Source organism: Chironomus tepperi, unplaced genomic scaffold, assembly GCF_022539635.2.
Source record: "Chironomus tepperi strain 1889 unplaced genomic scaffold, CSIRO-AGI_Ctep_v1 contig_175, whole genome shotgun sequence".
Lineage (NCBI taxonomy): Eukaryota > Metazoa > Arthropoda > Insecta > Diptera > Chironomidae > Chironomus > Chironomus tepperi.
The window spans coordinates 482,111-502,410 of record NW_027226297.1 but is presented as its reverse complement, the minus strand read 5'-3'; the positions used below and the strand labels follow the sequence as shown (position 1 = coordinate 502,410).

Here is a 20,300-nt window from a genome sequence, read left to right as displayed (position 1 = left end):
CTTTCCGAGAACTTCCTAAAAAGACATTTTCATTTTTATTTTGTACTGTATCTGTTGCTGGTCGTTTGTTAATGATAATAAATTATTCATCTAATGATTCAATTTTCAGACTTTTTTTTTATTATTATATTCACATAATTATTTTCTCATTTCTTTCATCATTACCGTCGTGATGAAGTTCTGGTCGTAAACAAACTTTGATGTACACTCGTACTGTGTAGGACAGGGATTGTCAAACTGTGTGATACGATGAATATTTGGTGTAAAATATTCATCAATATAAGATGTCCTGTTTTACGTCTTGAGCTGTTTTATGAGTTAAGAATCCCGAACAGCACACCACGTTAGCTTGAGTACCTATACGTCGACGTATTAACGATGCAACATGAAGTTGACCTGGCGGCATCGTGACACATGATTTCGATCCATTTTAATGACAAAATTACCGCATTGTGACGCTAAGGAAATGACGACATGATGCATCCAGAAGAAGGCGAATTACATTTGTGCTCCTTATACCCTTCCGATATGTGCAAGCTCTGTTATAGGAAAGCACCAAGATAATTACCCCATACGATGCTAAGAGATTGTCTATAGTATCATTCATCAATGCTCTCTCGAGCTGCACAGTGAAGCCAACTCGAAAATCGAAATCCGCAGTCACGGAACAGTCAGAGCAACTTGTGGCCGGACGACAACGCAGCGTTTCTCTAGCGCACACAGTGTGCTGTTCAGCCAAACAAAATGCAATAATTCAGAAATGTATCCCACAACAACAAAAAAAGGTTCAACAGACACTGCGACATTCATTATTTATGCCACAATTTTTATATAGTCCCTTTCAAACGAGAAGGTACAGATTCTTTTTATGGATATTTAACATCATTCGAGAGGAAATTTATGAAAATAAAATCAAAAATACATAAATTTCTTGCTGTCCCAACTTCACTTCCTTATTTCTTAAAGTTGCTTAAACTTTTTACATGATAACGATTATGACAATCATTGACAAATCATTGATTTTAAACATACATGCCCCCATAATTTTTTATGTATGTACATCATGACAAAGCACTTTCTCTCACTCAATTTCCGCATACATATATTTTCCATTTTATTATCATCATGACAAATACACAAAAAAAAATTAATGAAAAATAAAGCAGAACTAGGTAATCATTTATGCTTTTCATCACACTGACACTTTCCGGATTGCTTCTATTGCCCTCTCTGACACTCTCTCCGAGGAAATTAAAGTTTCTGTCACTTCACTTGAATATCCTTGATTGCTTTTATTCTTTTATTTTGTTAGTTTCTGTGCAGTGCAGTTTACGGCATTGTTTTTGACTGACACTTCTGATAGGACTGGAATAAAAAAAGCATTCTCAGTAAACTTGATTGTATGAATTTTATTAAAATATTTATTCTATATGCAGACTTTTAGCTCATTTTTGAAGCTTACTATTTCACTTTGGTAGGCTGGTTGGATGAATTACGTGATCTCAACAATCAGACATCGTTAAAAGCTCCAGTTTTAAGCATTAGTTCTGTAATATTGAAATAATAGCATATCGCTTGGTGTAGTTGCTTAAAACTATGAATAAATGCTTTAATTAATGATTTTTCACAATTTTCTATTTTCCGTAACAAAAAACACATGTTTTTACCCCCTAAAATTTTGAATTTTTTTCGACCGTTAATTTTCAAAAAAAATTTAACCGTTAATTTTCATACAGTTTTCAAATGCTCGAGTATTTGAATTTTACTGTGCTTACTATCTGCTAATCTAATTTTGATCTATGGACAATAATGCGCTTAATTCCTTCGATCAATAACACAAGGACTTTTAACATTTCTTTATTTTCATACGTGTTAAACGATTTTTCAAGTTTTGATTGAAAGTTTTAATCACCAGTGACATGTTTCGAGGAAATATCCATATATATACATTGTTATGCATAGCTAAGGGTATAATTTCAAATATAAATATTCAACAGCTTAATGATTTGTATATTTTATCGAAATAATTTCCATAAACAGCATTGTGACTAATAAATTGTAGTCTGTCGCATTATCAAGTCAAATTCCGATTTTTTTTGGCACTTGATATGAATAATTTGGTGAGATTAGATGGGGAAAATCAGAAATGCTATAAAAAATAATCATCAACAAAAGTGCCTAACACACAATTTTGATTGACGGTTTGTAGCTAATGATAACTCAGCAAATGAATTAGTTAGGCGTCAGCAATTAGTGTTTTGGAACTTGATTTTGAAGCTTATGGATATTTAATTTGAATGTTTTAGTAGACAGGTGTGGTGTCAGAATGGTGTGAAATCTGTTGGATCGAGTCATGAGTAGGTGAATGATAGTGTGAAGGCCTGAGTGACACATATGAAGAAGGTTCTGGAAAGGATCATTTAAGTCTTCGCTTAAGCTCTGTAATTGACAGCAAATGACAGTCGCCTACATGTGGCATTCATACGACTGCTTCAAGACGGAACCTTCTTCATTTGGGTCGCTTTCGGAGAAATGCCTTTGTGGCCTAGTGAATATCCAACATACTGGATATATGGACCCTTTTATTGAGAGAACGTGGATATGATTGCCACCAGAGGATAATTTTTCAATCATTTAATAGTGTGTTGTCGATATGAGAAGGATTCCCACATTGCTATCGGCAATATTTGCAACAGTAAATGTAACATGCAGTCTATTGATTTCCGGACAGCCGTTCGTTTCGTAAAGCTATTTGGATTTACTTCAAAGCTTGTCAAAAAGGCAACTTTATCAATTAATCATCTTTGAACAATATCCATGGTATTCTTATTGCTGCAGACTTTGACTCGAACAACAAAACGTGCTCGAGTCAAGAGAAGCAACAACACTTAAACGCAATTTAACCACTCTTAGGACGACGTTCCTGTTTTCATCAAACAAAAGGATTTGGTATTGCAAAGGTTATTGCATTTTTTGTGTACATATGATTCATAAAAGTGACAAGTTGCTGAACACCAGAGCGGCACAATTCGGAGTATTCCGGGGGCAATCAGGATAACTTCACGCATGTGGCGAACAGTGCTGGACGCGAATTGTGAATGCAAACGTCGATTTGACTTCGAGCTCTGTTGGCGACGTAGCAATCCACTAGCGAACACGGGGCAATTATTGATGTAAAGATCCAAGTGCCACAGGTTCATTCATCTGAATGAGAACTTTTATTACATTTATTTACGCTTATGCCATAACACATCGTTATGGAAATGCAAAATGTCAAAAATAATTTAATTTTTCCTAAACCTTTCAATGCAGCTCGACGTAAAAAAATCATCCGAATATAAAATTCTAGAATCCTGATCCAAAATCATCCAATTAAAAAAAAAATTCAGAAAATTCAAGGTTCTCAAAATAAAATTCATGATTCGGAATTTTTTCCGCATTAAAAAATGAATATAATTATTTGCTTACCTTAAGAAAAGCTTGCATAATATCAGCTGTATCACGTCCTAAAGTGCTGTAAGACGTATACAAAGAAACCCTTTACCTTGTTAGCCAACACATGCAGAAGTAATAATTTCCGTGAAATTGCTTAACACATTCTCTTCTCGGAAATGTTTTTCAGTCAAACATCAAGTTTAACGCTGAAGCAATCACATGCTTTAAAGGAGATTGAAATAAGCTCAAGGATAAATCCTTTATTTTTATGTTTTTTTCACTTCTAATTTATTTGTTCATGTTATGTGTCACATAAAAAAAGTCGAGATTTCTGACACTCAACATCATTTAGATCAGATTGACTTTTTTTCATAGCAAAAAAATAGTAAATAACTACATATTTATAAAGATCCTTAAACATTAAAAAAGTGACAGTCTAAAAATTTTCATTACAAAGTACAAAAAGATATAAAAATAAAAATCTTGAGTATTTCCATTCATTCCTTAAATACGAAGTAAAAATATGATTAAGAATACTCGACAAAAATAAATGGAATTTACGAAGTCGGGGTCGTTCAGTGATAATTTCGGATAGAGCAGTTGCCAGAGATTTATTTTCTATGCTGTTCTTCAGATATTCTTTATTCTTCTTTGTGCTGATACTTAAAAGGATTTAGAAACTAGAATCAGATAAGAGTTGGTTTATTTATTGAAGCTAGTCGATAGCTATCATGTATAGCATATCTGACGTTAATAAGGATAACAATGAAATAGAGCTAGATATCAAATCAAATTTTATATTGAAAAGTGTACTTGACTGCATACAAAATTCTGTTCAACTTGAAGCTCTAATTTTTCACTGTTATAAAAATCCAAAACTACGTCTTGCAAAGGTTTTATTCACCGGCGCCAACAGAAAATGAGCTCATTTAAATGAACGTACTCATGAGTACATCAATCATCATGCATAATGACCATACGCAATTTTATGAGTATACTCATGAGCATGCGTCTTGTCTCTTCGGGCTGATGTGCTTTCTCGATAACTTAAGAGTGCATTTAAGTTTATTGTAGTTTGCAGTTCTACTCGAGGGAGTTTAATTTTCAAGTCGCCGTCAAAAATGGGTCGAAATCAGTAGTGTCAACTAGACGAGAACATTTTAGCATAGACTATGAACTTCATTGTGATTTCGATCAGCACAAATTGCTTAATCGATCAAAAAGCACCATTGGTTCCAGGCAGACTGATTCCATCTGATGCTGGATTTGATTTAAATCCGACTTCATATCAAAACCTAATCTACGGTTTTCAATCCGAAGATTAAAATACAAATCAATCTTAGGACTGATAAACCCAAGTCAAGCCATCCTGGTTTCGTATTTTGTGCCGATTAACCGAGTTGTCTTATTCGAAAATGCATCTTTACTGTTCAACAAATGATACACTTACTAAATTTATAAAGCACTCAAAGATATAAGACACTGCTTTGGAATTAAAAAAACGTTAGAAAATAAATCGGAAAATCTGTAAGCTTTATGTAAAGTTTTATCGGCACATCTTCAATTAGCCGCGACACAGATTGGACACAAGAGACCCATTACCTACAGAAAATTAAATAAAATTCATTAAATGACACTTCCAAAAATCCCTGAATAATTCCTATCAGAAACATACTATAAAGGGCAAAAGCTCTACCACATTGACATTATAACCGAACAAATCCGACCGGAAAAAAATTTAAAATATTAAATCGATTGTCGAGTTGAATTTTTTTTTAACATTTAAGCGGCACACATCCCACACCAATGTCAGGTAAACATTTACATTCTAAACAGGGATTTGATAGTTCATCTATAACATGACCCACATCATACATTTGACCATATATATTACATCCGGCAAGCTTTAATAAACCATTCATTGTCGGATTTGTTGGTTTCGAAAATATTTCCATCATGCCCGGAGCATTTTTCATTGTTGTCGTTGAACTTGTTGATGACACTTTTAAATGTTTAATAATGAAATCGTCATCATTGATTATCGATTTGATAGGAGCACTTGTTGATGATGAATGAGTTGTCGTTGTCGTTGTGATGAGTGGCATTTTCGTTTCTTCTAACGCATTCGCATGCAACAAATCATCTATGAAGCTTGTGAGATTCGATGATATCTTTTTGAAACCGGATATTGTTGTTTTATGTTTCTCCTTTTGTTGATTTTCTCTCGTATCATTCGTTTGATTTATTGCCAAAGTTGGTGTTTTCTCGGTTGAAGTCAAATATGATTTATGCTCATGAATTGTTGAAGCTTCAGTTTTGTTTTATGTAGCGTGGATGAATTGAAAAAAAAAATAATGGAAAGAAAAAGAATATGGATATACAGTAAGATAACAGAAAACAAGGAAATTGAAAATGAATTTTTTTTTTCTTTCTCGTTTTTTTCTCGCGTCGATTCTCAATAAAATAACTTTTTGCTGTTCTTTCACTTGAGGGATTCGATGAGAAAAAAATATTTCTTTTTTTTCGCTCAATATTGAGTGCAACTTGAATAAGCTTATGCTTTTTGAAATTCTTCTTTTTTGCTGTGTTTATTCTAGTGGGGAAAATTTGTGTTCTTTGAAATATTGAGTTTACTTCCAATGCAGTTTGTATTAATATTACAATATTTGAGGAGCTATGAGAATTTTTAAATATTGTAGATTGGTTTCTTGGAACCAGGTTCCCGGACTGCATACGAAGTAGAAAAGGTCATAAATCCGGCTCCATGTTTGCATTACTTAGGTCTGAGGTCGGACTTTACCTACTGAATTTTGTCTCAGACCAGATCCGCAAGATAATGCTGTAATCCATAAGTTTCGGCCTACGAAATTTTATTCAATCAATAAAGTAGGAGCCTCAGATTCAGGGTTTAAGTCGATTTCAGCAAAGACTCGGCCTGAGACTAGATTCTGGGTAAGTAGAATCCCAGAAGATTTTTGTCCAGACTAACGCAAGTCTGACTCCATATTTTTCATCTTTTCTAATCCATGTGCTTTCTGGGATTGCACTGCAGTGTCATCGAAGCAGATCGAAATCTATGATGTATGTAAATCTGCATGAAACAGAGCAATGAAGCAGCAAACCGGATACAAAATGGTAACGATATAACAAGGGTAGATTGAAAAATGTTGAAAATTATTCATCATGATCTGCTTTTGCAACAGTGTTGTCCAATCTGTTCATCGTACCACACCAGTAAGCTGCTAATTTTTTTTGGAAATCCTATGAACCGAAAGGACCATCAACCGAAATGACATCAACTGCATAGACGTATCAATCGCATTGTGCGCAGTTTCAGTCGTAGCTAGGATTTTCAATCCCGGAATTGGATTGTGGGCACTCCCGGGTCAATCTCGGGATTCAATATACTCATCCCAGGATTAAAATCCCTAGTTGTGACTCACCACTTAGGTGAGCTGTTTCAAAAAGTTTGGACAACACTGTTTTATATTTGCATTATTATAAAATCATAACCGTCCGAATGAGAAACAGTTAAACATTTCCAAAAGATTCCAATTCTCTGTTCAGCCATCAGAGGACTTTCAGTTCCGAGTGTACAAAACCTTATACATTATAACTTATTGATGTCTACATAATATCTTGCTTCCAGTTTACTTTGCTTCTACTCGGGGTAAACAATAACCTCAATATTTCAGTAATCCTCAAAATAACCTCAAATGCGTCACATCTCTCCTAAACACTTAAAAAACCCTCAAATTTCAAAAAGCCATCACTTCTTCAAACTTTTTCATTCAAAGCGCGTCAGAAAGCTTGGAGAGCAACTTTCTTCGGATCATTTTATTTCAAAAATTTATATTTCATGTTCATCGATTGACCCGAGTTAACCTTTGATCTCATTTATGCTGTCTTGAGACTTTGAGCAGATGTTATCAATTTTTTCAGACACAACTGAATGATTTTATGAACAATCGGAGATTTTCTATAATATTGTAAGGCATTTGTTATGTACAATATCAGAATATTAAATTTGATCTGTTTTTGAATTTGTATGAACGACTCGTAGCATTATAGTAACTAGAGTCTGTGTGAAATATGCATGAAAATAGATAGAAATTAATTCCATTAATGAATTAAAATGGAAATGTGAGACAAAAGAAATGGTAAAGCTCAATGAACATTGTCGTGATCTAATGTATATCAAATTTCCATGTGACATGTTGTATCTAAAGGAAATTTTAGGTAAATGGAAAGGTGGATGACATCTCAGTGAACTGAATATCAATTTAAGGAAATCAATGAATGAACTAGGGATTTACGAATTTGGTGAACAATTAATGTCGATGTTATGTTACTATAATATCGAATAGGATACAGAAAATGTATAATTTCCGTATGGCACTTGGTAATATAGTCATGTAACACTCGATAGGTCGGTGGTAAGAACATGCGACTGGAAATATTAGGTCGTGGGTTCAAGTCCCCACTCGGAATCCATAATTTTTTGAATGCATTTTTTCTGTCAAGATCCATATATCAGAAAAGTCAAATCTAATCAAGTTAGAGCATAGTCTAGATCGCATATTCGGATAGCAAAAGTCGGTTAATCGATCCAAAATCCAATATCAGGGTGACGTGACTCCGACATGGTGACGAATTCTAACCTATTTCGGCATCAACTCAGAATCACGCCAATCTGATACCGGATTTTCAACCGATTAATCGATTTATGCCATTCGAAATTGTGACACAATTACGGCCTTCCTTAGTTGGCGCCTAAAACTGACAATCACTTGCCAATTCGCCATAACAAATGCAATAAAGCCTTTATCAATAGTTTCGATCAAAGACTTCGTCTTCTTATAACATGTCCAGTTCATTGAAGCCTGTTCAACTTAAAAAATAACTTATTATATCTTAATATTCCAGAAATCACAAACTATACGTGAGGATTGACCATTTTTCTTCCTCAAAACCATGTCTAGTTTTCATTTGAAGTAGCATGAAGAAGAAAATCCTTTTTATGTCTATTATAAGCGATGATTGCAGCAAAAAAAAATTATCAATATCAAAATAACCAGAAAAAGAAGGAAAAAAAGAAAAATATGAAAAGAATGAATCTTACTGTCAAGTGGCTTTTGAATGTAATCATTATGCTTTAGTGGCAATTCATATTTGGCACTTGTGGACACTTCATCATAAATGCTATCTTTCGGACTGAATCCTCCTACAAAAGAGAGAAGAAAGAAAAGAAAAAAAAGAATGGAAATGAAAGAAAAGAAGCTTAATAAGCAGTATTGTAGTAAAAAATGACGGAACTAAAGGAAGAAAAATTGACCACACAAAAATGTAATCAATTGCAATCATGAGGAGATTATGCTCAATATATTATTGACATTTACTCATCGATAATAACAGCAAAAAAAGTGACAATTGAGGAGTTGGAATGGGCGTCAAATTGACTTATATAGTTTAACTTACCCAAAAAGTCTTGTTCGTTGGGTGGCGAAAATGTATCAAAATGACTTTCATTATTCTCATAGTAAAATGGACCGGTATCAATGCGTTCATTTGGGTTGACGTAATCGAACGTTTCATCATAATTATGATGAATGAATTTATTATTGTATCGGAATGGCTTCTCCTTATCATTTGCAAAATAATCCTTTTCTAGGTTATCATACGATGATTGACGATACGGCAGTTCATATTTATCGGTCTTTATAGCATCATGCGCAACAAATGGTATAATTTCTAAATTTGGCAATGCATCTGCTTCATTTTCATCATTTACAATTAATTTTGAATCTGATGGTACGTCCGCAGTATACAATACTGGCAATAGTTGATGTTCTAGTGCTGATGGCACAATATATTTCTTGGATGTTGTCGTTCGTATAGTTGCAGGCGATTTTGTTGTTGTTGGTACTGTTTTTGTGGTTATTCGCTTTGATGTTGCTGCAGTTGCTATAGTCGTTGGTGAATTGATTTTCACAGGTGATGTGGTTGAAATTACTTTTGTCGTCGTTGATGTAACTTTTGGTGCTTTTGTTGTACGAGCTGTGGTCACTTTAATTGCTGTAATTAAGAATAGAATGTTACATTTTGAGTGACTCTCTTTTTTTGTTGAAATATGCTGTGTAATTTAAGTGTCTTGATTTTTACTGTTGACTGTGTGTGAGATTTATTGACTCTGTGAATGTGGAATTTTAAATTGATATTCATGTTGAAACACTAGGCAGTAGTAAAATGCTGACAATCATTTATGTTGGTGGGAATTTTTCTACATATCAGTAGATTCATCTTTAGCAGTGATGGGCAACCTGTTACTTTTTCACGGTTCACCAAGATGTTGATTTTGATGTCTTACAAAAGACGAAGATTTGTCGTGATGACGGTTTTTGTCCTAATGGACGTTTTGCTTTCTCCAACTCTGCACGTTACATGACCCAGGGTATATCAATACAACGAACCTAGCCACAATTTATTTGTTGCGAAATCAAACAAACCGAGTTGGTGTGACTAGAACATCAAGAAAGCATCCGAATCTAACTAGAATTTCCCTGGGATTGAACCCGGGTCGTTAGAACGGCAGTCAGACGCTCTAACCACTTGTCCATTGTCGCTTTTTTGCTGCTTCTGAGATACACCTTCGTGGTGATCTTCTCCTGAAACCGCACACGATAAAAGGTTCATGCGACACACCAAGTGCGAGATAGTATCGCATTTGGAATCAGAAATCGACAAGTGGTAGCCGGGGTTAGAGCTAGTTTTAGGCGGCATCTGAGGGATGTCATGGATCACAATTGATCTGTACGGCCAGCGAAGTTAGTAAGTTAGTAAGTAAGCTACACAATAGTGTGCCACGACACACAGATTGCCCACCACAGATCTATACGATCCATTAAAATGTTTTGGCTTCTCGGTCGACGTACTTGAAGCACGATAGAAGCATTACAGAAATTTTTACAAAAAGTTCTAGTTCAGCAAGTCAACAAATAAGAAATTTGTTTCATAATGTAATTAAACAAGCGTCTGTTTATAAATCACTCCATAAAATCTAATATTTAATGAAGATGATGTCGAGTTTTTGTAAAATTGTAAGGCAAAGAGGTGGGAAGGTACAAAAAGTTTCCAAACAAGTCGAAGATAAAAGAAAGTTTTTTAAAGGGGTTTTTTTTTTGTGAAAAGAAAATTAATTTTTCATTTTACCTGACGCTTTAGTTGATGACTTTATTATAGTCGGTGAAGATGTTGTTTTCTCAACTATACTCATTTTCGTTGAACTTACTACAGCATCAGATGTAGATTTTATTGATAAAGTTGTTGATGTTAATGGCAAAGTTTCAGCAGTATCTGTTATTGTTTGAAGCTTTTTCGTTTCATTTACATTAGAAGTCGTTGAAATTCTGATTTTACTTGCTTCTGTGCTTGTATCAAAAGTTTTTTTCTCTGTTGATTTTATGTCATTTCTACTTTTTGTTGACTCTATTGTTGATGGCAAAGATGTTGTTGTTGAGACAATCTTTGTTGAATAATTAAATTGAATTTTTTTGTCTGTGATGTCGATAAAATCAGGAGTTGTCTTGGGTGTTTCAGATGTCGTTGGTATTGTTGCAGTTGTTGATATAATACTATTTAATTTACTATCAATTTTACCGGCATTAGCATCAATAATTTCTAAACCCGCCCTAATGAAATCAAAGAAACTGCTTTCGGTCGTTGATGCTGTCGGTAATGATTTAAATGGTGGTAATGTTGGAACTGGAATTTCCGTGACTTCTTCATTCTCTTTCGGATCATCGGAGCCAAAAAGAAGTGAGAAAAAATCAATTGAGTCATTGTCTTCCTCTTCTTCATCCTCATTTTGTCGTGATTCTCTTTTATATTTTATCGAACGACGACAATCATAGCTTGTTGGACAACACGAACCTTCCACATGTAACTTTGGAATACATCCTCGAATTACCGGTGCACATTTCTTCACAGTACATGTTCGTGTTCCTTTAATGCAATAACATACTTCACATGGTCGTGTTTCATCGATTGGAAGCTTCTCTCCTTCCTCATAATATCTATCATTCTCCATGCATCCTATTCGAAACGTGAGAAAATGAACATAAATTAATTTAATGTAACTAGACTACAAACATACCGTTACTTCGATTTCTTCTATGGACATTTGTTATTTTGTTATCACTTCCTTGTCTGATATTGCTTATTATTGCTGTTGAATTGTTGCTACAATCATATTTTATCGGGCAGCATGATGCTTTTGAGTAAATTGGCTGGAAATTAATTTTAAATTCAATTATGAAAATTGTGTTAAAAAAAAGTTTGAAAAATAAATTATAATAAATTTTAATATAAATCGACTTACTTTACATCTTGTATCCTTTAATATACATTTAGGCTTCACACATTTTTGCTGGCCTGGGGTAGGAAAAATATAAAGTTTTAATTGATTCTGTTATGAATGTTTGATTTATAGCGTAAAATGAGAGTCGAGATTTTAATTCAAAATTGTTAAAACTATTAAACAGTCATTTAAAATTTAAATTGTGTTTGCAACAACAATAATGTAATTTCTGCTTTAATAGTTGAAGACCCCTTTCGTAGAAAAATTTAGTTTGTTTTGAATCATTTAACAATATATTTTAGATTGTTTTGCAGCAACTAGGTGGTAAACTAATCAGAAAATTTAGTTGTCTTTGATTGCCCAAGATTGGTTGTTCTTGATAGGCTACCTCTTGGTTCTTTACTGCCAACTCGGGGCTTTTAATGGGAACATTTCAATGTGAGCCGATTGGACAGCTTTTATTGATTTCTCTGAAAAACACAACGTGCTTACTAAAAGACCGTTTAAGTCACCGTATTGACAACAAGACCGGAAGTTTTTCTGACGGCATCATGATGCCTTATTTCGACTCATTTTTACAGCAAAAATTGCAATTTGCCAAATCACGTTGCTCGAGTTTAGTTCATAGCAAAGTTAAAAACCAAAACTAACGTCTCTCAAACTCAAATTAGTGAAACAAACTAAATATTGAGTAACAACCTAATCTATAGCACAATACGTGTCAGGCACACAAGTGCTAACTTTACCGGCAACGTTATTTAATTAAAAAATTTCACCATTTACCTAATTGAATTAATTATACATAATTAATGAATCTTTATTTACCATTAATGCAGTAACAATACTGACAGAATGATGACGAAGATCGATACATTGCGGAACCTACGATAATTCAAACATGAATAAGAAAATAAAGACGTAAACAAACGAAAATAAGAATAAAAATAAAAAACCAGAAAAAAAATACACAATTTTCACAGCGTTTATGTCAAATCACCTGATGCGTAAAGACTTCCACTTTCAATGCAGCCTGTTAAAAGAGAATCAAACATTTTCGTGAATTGAGCATACATATTTTTTTGTTTACAATATAATATAATCTTAAGAGCAACAAAAAGCTCACGCTTTGTTTACGTTTCTCTCTCATTTTTCTTTCTTAAAATCATATTTTTTTTATATTTCATACTCGATTCTTCTTTATGTATCTCACCTCCATTCATCTCTTCCACATCATCTGCTCGAGAATTTTTCTCCAATGTTTTCTCATGCGTGATTTGTTGATAATGATTGTTTATGTTCTCATCATGATTTCTCTCAGAGTTTTTGTAATAATTGACATGATATTTTGAGCATGAGAGGTATGGACAACATGAGGTTGCCTTTTGAACGAGTATGCAACCTCGCGGCGGTGGATAGGGCTGTGTTTATCGGAATAAATATATAAGAAAACATTATATTAATATAATATCAAAGAGCATTGCAAAGTACATCTTTTCTTATGTTCTATCTTCATAATGATGTTTTTCCTTTCATTCCTGATTCATTGGCTTTTATACTTTTAATGTCTGTTTGGGTCGTAAAACTTATAAAATTATATTCTTGTTTTAAAATTTCTAGAACATTTCGAAATGATTTTTAACTACTGAATATAATGTTTGAAGGACTTAACCTTATTAGTTGGAGGTACTGTGGTTTCTAGAATAGCACAAGGTAGTACGGTACGGTATGGTTTAGATACACGACTTGTACGGTACAGTGTAGCACCATGTTGTATCATTACCTGCACCGTATTACCGGCCCACCATCGATTCATCAGCGGTGCACCAATGCTACGGTATAGGCTCTTTGCTAGGTGTACCACTATACCGTACCAGTGGTGTCCCTTAACAGACCATACTACCAAGAAATCAGCTCAGACTGACGTGAATCTGGTATGGTTTCGTATTCAAACTAAATCAAAGTCATCCTAGCTTTAAACCAGTTTTTCAATCGATTAACCGATTTGTGCTATTTGGGTTTATCCCAAATCTATTATACAATACAACACCCTACAATTTAAAGTGGGATCTGAACCACATAATGTAAGCCAACGCCTTCAAAATGAAACAACAAGTCATATTTAAATTAATATAAAAGAGCGTGTAAAAATTAAGAACAATAATCATTAAAAGAAGAAGAAACAGCGTTTAAGTAATGAACGCAAATTTCTTAACTCGTTCTTGAATAAGTATACCATAGGAAAAGAAGAATAAGAACACATGTGTATGCTTTTTTTACAACTCTTTTTTTTTATCTTTTTAACTTATTCTTATTCTTTCATTTCCTTTCGCCACAACGTGACTCTTTAAACTTCATTCAACTTACCTGATCTTTGCACACACGTCGAACACAGACTAAATTGCGCTTTGAACATTTACAAACTAGACATGGCTCAGTAGTCGGTATAATCGATGTGTCAGCAAACATTGTATTATTGTGAAGACATCCCATTTTGGATAATTCTATGCGTATAATGTAATATAAAAATTAGTCAAAAATCAATTCTTGTTTTTTTTTTTCATCTTGTGCTCAACACTTTAATGGAATTTGAAACGCCACAGGCGAAAATCAATAGAAAGCAAATGAAAGAAGTTAAAGATATGAAATTTATTTACGATCGCACAGGTATGCGAATGGTTTGCGCATTTATTTTGCAACATGATAATTGTGCTATGAATTATTCTAGTGGCTGGTTTGGATGTTGGAGATGGAATTTTTGCAACAAACTTGTTAAATGGATGGCCGAACAGTACAGAGTGTTTGGCAGGGTACCGCTATATTGCTGCATTGATGATAAAACGCGAGGTTAACTTGACGGCATCGTGACGGCTGATTATGGTCGATATTTAGGATGAATTGAGCAGTTCGCCGGATTGTGCAGCTGGTGAGTGATTTTACGAATAGACAAAAGTAGATTGTAACTAGTCAATGACAAGTTAATGTTCAGTTGATATATATTTCTAATGTATTTTTGCCCATTTGAGTTTATAACAATAGATTCGATTCTATTAAGAAATTTGTATAGAAATCCCCAGATCACTTCATTCAAATTGAGCTTTTGTCGAACCATTTCAATTAAATCCATCTAAAAGAACATTTAGCTATTCAGAACATTGTGAGATCCAGAGCTGCTCTACGACTTTTTGCTGCAGCTTATTCTTCTATTCGACTTCTGCTATTATCAGCTTATTGTCTTTAGTCTATAAAGTAAGAGTGTTGCCCGCATTTCCACTGCATACATATAGAAAAATGACAAATGAAGAATTTATATGGCCGAGTCTCGAACCCACGATCGCAGGGTTGGTATTGCAATAATTAGGTACCAAAGTCTAAACCATTCCGCCAACGAGTCACTTTGCCTCACAAATTCATCTTATCTTAATTCTTAATTAAGCCAAAAAAATCTGCGTCTATGCGAACCAATTCTTCAGTAATCTCCTATTAATTCTTTATTCTCATATTCTTTTCAATGTCCGAAAGCCGAAATAAGAATAAGAAAATGCTAGATGACAGAAAGATGAAGTAATAAGGCAAATTATACAGTGAAGCATTAATTAATAAGCTTTACATCTAATGAGATATATCTCATATTAATTTAATTGTCTTCCTCCATTACTCATTTTTCTTCTGTTCGCAAAGATTCTTTTTATTTTCTTAATGCTTAAATAATATTTTTCTCTAGAAATTCACGACAAAAAAAAAAAGGTTTTTGAAAAATAGTACACAGCACCGATCACTATGTGCCATGAAAATAATGAATTGTTATTCTTTTCGATGGTGAGAAAGAAGAATGGCTAATGGAAAATAGGTCATTAGCCAAAATGTCTGAGAAGTTTTTGTTCTTAATTGTGTAGTGTAAAGAGGATAGGAAGACGCACCAGATGAATAAGAAATGCCGTTGAAGAGTTTAAGAAAAACTTTTTAATTCAGCAATTATGCAATTTTCGATTTAATTTTTTTCCATCTTGTTCATTTTCATGCCTAGAAATAGCTCATTTGGAAATAATGCAAAAGTTTGTCTATTTTAATGAATTCTTAAGACTAGATGAAGTTTCCTGTTCATCTTAATTTTAATTGGTTTTAAAAAAAACTCGTCTTGTGATCTAGAGAAACTTTTAACGACATCTTTTTTAGGTTAAACTGTACATTGGAATGTGTTTACATACGCAAATATCTTGTATTTGGGATAGGAACAACTATCGCGTAGCACAGATTCTATTTTATTTTTTTCTTCAAATTGGCGCCTGAGGTGATCATTACTGAAGATTTCTGACAGGCAAAGGAGTTGATCATAAATGATGTCTGATACTAAGCTATATGATTGTTATGTGATTAAGAGAATAGACGCACAACGCACATACTTCTCAATCAGACATCTAATTACATACACGAGAATTTTAAGACAGGTTAAATTGGAGATGTACGAGACGTTTATTCGATCAGTAGCGACATATGGTTTGGAGTCATGGAAAATGACCGTAACGGATGAGATTGTAGTCGAAGTTTTTGAAAGGAATGTTCTGGGAACTAAAGTTGAACTTAAGAAGAAAGAAGATTTGTGCATGCAATATCATAAGAATTGTACGAATCCTTGCTTTATTGACAGCTCTCTATAAAATGATTGGAATATTGATCTCTGGTGAGAATCGAACCCACGTACTCTTAAAAGAGTCATACAGATTTCCAGTTGATTGTCTAATGGAAAATGGGCAAATTCTCCGATATATGGCTCGAAATCTCAGATACTACCTTAAACAAGTGATCATGCGTATAATTTGATGAACATAACTTATGAACATCCCCCAACACAACACAATATGTACAAAGTACCTCAATAATAGAATTCTATTAGAACATTCAATAATTTAATTATATTGGCATGTAATGAGCAAATCTTAATCAATCTTAATAAAATAAAAATCTTTCAATATGTTAATAAAAAAATGCAAATCATGCTCAAGGTCACTCGGGAATAAATCATATGGATGTTCCTTTGTTGTGGCTTAATTTAGTCACGCAAAGCATGACAGAGAAAAATTTTGAAAGAGAATCTTTTTTGCAAGACTGGAAGTTCATGTTTTAAACTGGTTATAAGCGAAACATTTCAATGAAAAAATTTGCAAATTTTATTAAGTTTGTTGAATTCTTTAAAATTGGATAGAATGTTATAAACTTTTGGAATTAGGAAGTGTTTATAAAAGTTTGAGATTCTTGAGATTTCTGACTGTGGTGTCTGAACAGAGTGGGATTTGGGATATCGAGCCAAATGTAGATGAATCTGCAAATGCGAGACTAAAGACTCTGTGGCCGAGTGTTTAGGCAACAGCTCTGATAACTGTATCATTCTCTTTGTGAGTATGTTGGTTCAATTCCCATCATATACCGATATCTTAATAATCATATAGAGTGTTGTTGCTATGACAAGGATTCGCACAATGGCACAATACAAAAATCCTGGATTTTCAAAGAATTCCTGGATTGGACTAAAGATTTATTGAACTGAATGTGTACAAAATCTAAAGTTCTTAAGTTTTCGAATAGGCAGTAGCTCTCGAAGATAGAGCCGGCTTTAAACGTTCTCTTCATGCGGCAGTGAGCCCACGTGCGCTTCAGCGATGAATGTAAGCAAGTAATTGCAATAAAATGATCAAAAGACGAATTACTCAATGTTTACTTTAATTTGATTAGTCATATCCGAATAGACCAGTCATTCTTCACTGTCCCATCTCACGTTTCCCGTCTTACAAATTTTGTGGGACGAGGAAATTGTGAAAACATACTCAATTCAAAACTCAGGAAATGACCAAAACTTAATTTGAATAGCAAAGTAATTCAGAATAAAATTAGTTACAGTTGCTAGAACTGCAAAAACTTATTGAATAATTATCCAATTCTTTCTTTAATATCAGCAAAAAAAAATCTTTTGTATGTTTTATTCCAGTTAAAAAAATCTCCAGTTCTTGAATTAATCAACAATTTTGTATATCCAACCGTTATGCTAAATAAGCGGTTTATTAAACTAATTAATATTGTAATACGAATGTTATTTTACAATTTCAAGATTCTTAATTTAAGTCATTAAGATTGAAAAGTAATTCATTGATCTAATTTCGATTAAAATCAAGGTTAATCACATAGCATGAAGATAAGTTCCATCATTTATTAAATGTTCATGCAAAATTACTTCCTCACCCCAAAAAATAATACCATAATTTGTAAAATTAATTGACTTTGCATGTGATAAATTTATCTCGTTTGAAAAACTAATTTGTGATATTAAGAGAGTAAGCGGCATGTGAAATGAGAACATGCCGACAAAGATATCAGAATCGAGAAAGTAAAACGAGAATTGTATGAATTATGTTTCAATCTCTTGTTCTTCTTTATTCATTCGAGCACAATCAGGAATTCGTGCAAGAGTTAAAAGTCAATAAAACTGTTAACTTCTAAGACTTCTCCTTCGATGCTTCACGATTGCTAGCTTGCTTGTTCTTTCAAAGATATTGTATGTTTTGTGTATCATTTTTTGAAAAAAAGGGGGTTGTTTGGGGAGTTTTGGCTGACAGAATTGCGAAAATGTTGTTCAAAGTTTTAAAATTGACAAGATAAAGCTCTACCCGATCAGCACAAATTATTCATGTCAGTCAAGTGACTCTCATATAATAACCAAGTGGCAATTTTCATGTTGATTGCCGTTCAAGTTTCCACTTCGATGTAATGTGGCAACCATCTGACTTCCATCAAGAACTTGTGCTGATCGGGTCAGACAAAACTTTAAAATTATGCAAATTTCAGATATCGTTCTTCAGATGTTATAAGTTCAAGACAGTTCATATTCAGCATTTAGAGTTCACTAACAGCATCAAAACGTCGAGTTGGGGAGACTGTTGATCTGACTCGGTAGCTGACCAAATGTCAAATGTTTCATCATTCAGTGGTACTTCCTGTATATAATAAGAACATTATGAGCGATCGAAGGAGTACCGTGATAAGTTCCCATAAGGCTCAGCCTTATGAGCAGCCTTATGAGCACTGCGATTAACAGTCTGCTGTACCACACCCTTCAGACCTCCAGTTTAAAGTGGTATCTGGACCTCGATATTAAAAGCCTACAAACAGTCAAGGTATAGTATGGTGACTTTCTGGATGGAAAGAGATCTCGAGATAGACACAAAAGCTCATTGGATTGCTGTGTGAGCAATCGATGCAAAAGTGCTGGGAATTATAAACTGGCAGATGTTATCTAAATGCTCTAAATGCGACAATAGGTCCTCGTGTGCCTTCGCCATGAAAGTAAATAAGTGATGCAAACGAACATCTTATGAACAGCATCAAATAAGCCGGTTTTGTCATTATTTCCACCATGCCGGCATTAAAAATTATTCCTGTAAATTGTTTCTGTCGCAAGTCACTCATTCATTAGCAAATAACAGTGTCATACGTTGTAATCCAAATAAGTAAAAAATTAGCAACATTAATGCGCTTCCGTCACACAGCACGCGTACCTTCAATTTAAAACTTCTTTCATTCGCAGTTTTTATTTCTCTTCTTTCTCTCATTTTTTTGATTTCAACTTAATCTGCGATAATCGCAATATCATATTACCAGTATTCTTGTTCTGCACAGCAACGGCAATATCGTTTCCATTATTATTTTTGTTATTATTGCTATAATTTTTATACGGAGATGAGCAACAAAATTGCACGAATAAAACATAAAAGCAAATCACAATTTTCTTCACATAAAGCACATTCATTTTTGATCGACGACTATTATTTCCTTCAAAATTTTACTGATTATTCCTCTCTCCCGCTTGTGTGTCGCTTAACAATTTAAATATAACGGTTTAATGTTGATTAACACATGAATTAACAAAAATTTCTTTAAAAATTCACTTCTTCTAACTTTTTATCTTTCTTCTTCTGTCGTGTCTTTCTATTCATTCATTTCTATACCAATCCATAATTGAATATGAGAAATGAGAACACGACGATCATCTACAAAAAAAGATATGTATTGTGTAATACTTTGTAATATTTTCCAATATATATTGCACAACTTTTAATCTTCAGTTCTTTAATTCTTGGATATTTTATTTTACACAAAGCACTTTAGACACATACTGTGTGTGCGCATTACAATCAAAGTAAATTGAAGAAAGTAACGGTATTGTAGAGCATAATTATTATAAAAATTTTGTATTTATTTATAAACTCGTCTATTCTCTGCTGTATTCACTAAATTGCACAAATTACTTCGTCTTTTAGCAACTTTTTTTTATAATTAATTCACTTATCACACCAACAACATGCATTTATTTGGTGTCAGCTATTAATTATGAAAATGGTTCTTTTGACTCTCTTTAATGTTTTCTTCTCTATGCTTCTTCACTCTATAACCGCTGGTTTATTTTAATATTATATTTTTTTTTTTCATGCAATCTTCAATTTTTACTTGTTGCTTCTTTCGA

General features: G+C 33.5%; 1 protein-coding gene across 2 annotated transcripts; it reads right to left on the bottom strand.

The window, feature by feature from the left end:
* Positions 1-4,745: 4,745 nt before the first annotated feature.
* LOC139089155 (uncharacterized) lies at positions 4,746-20,300 on the bottom strand. 2 transcript variants are annotated; one of them, XM_070638601.1, is made up of 11 exons: positions 19,436-20,300; positions 14,156-14,292; positions 13,002-13,209; positions 12,789-12,821; positions 12,617-12,673; positions 11,813-11,865; positions 11,588-11,720; positions 10,645-11,526; positions 8,914-9,510; positions 8,558-8,659; positions 4,746-5,743 (listed from the first exon to the last, which is right to left on the bottom strand). In XM_070638601.1, the coding sequence occupies exons 1-11, from the start codon at positions 19,584-19,586 to the stop codon at positions 5,211-5,213; spliced, it is 2,886 nt and encodes a 961-aa protein (XP_070494702.1). In that variant the 5' UTR covers positions 19,587-20,300; the 3' UTR covers positions 4,746-5,210. The 2 variants fall into 2 exon arrangements, with proteins under 2 accessions (XP_070494702.1, XP_070494703.1); XM_070638602.1 differs by having other exon boundaries at positions 11,594-11,720.

Bases quoted from the DNA above. Each gene is read 5' to 3' on its own strand.
- LOC139089155 (XM_070638601.1), bottom strand. From the start codon at position 19,586: ATGAATGTGCTTTATGTGAAGAAAATTGTGATTTGCTTTTATGTTTTA. The intron at 14,293-19,435 runs GTAATATGATAT...TTATACGCATAG, and splicing joins TGTGCAGAACAAGAATACTG to AATTATCCAAAATGGGATGT. The intron at 9,511-10,644 runs GTAAAATGAAAA...TCTTAATTACAG, and splicing joins GTCATCAACTAAAGCGTCAG to CAATTAAAGTGACCACAGCT.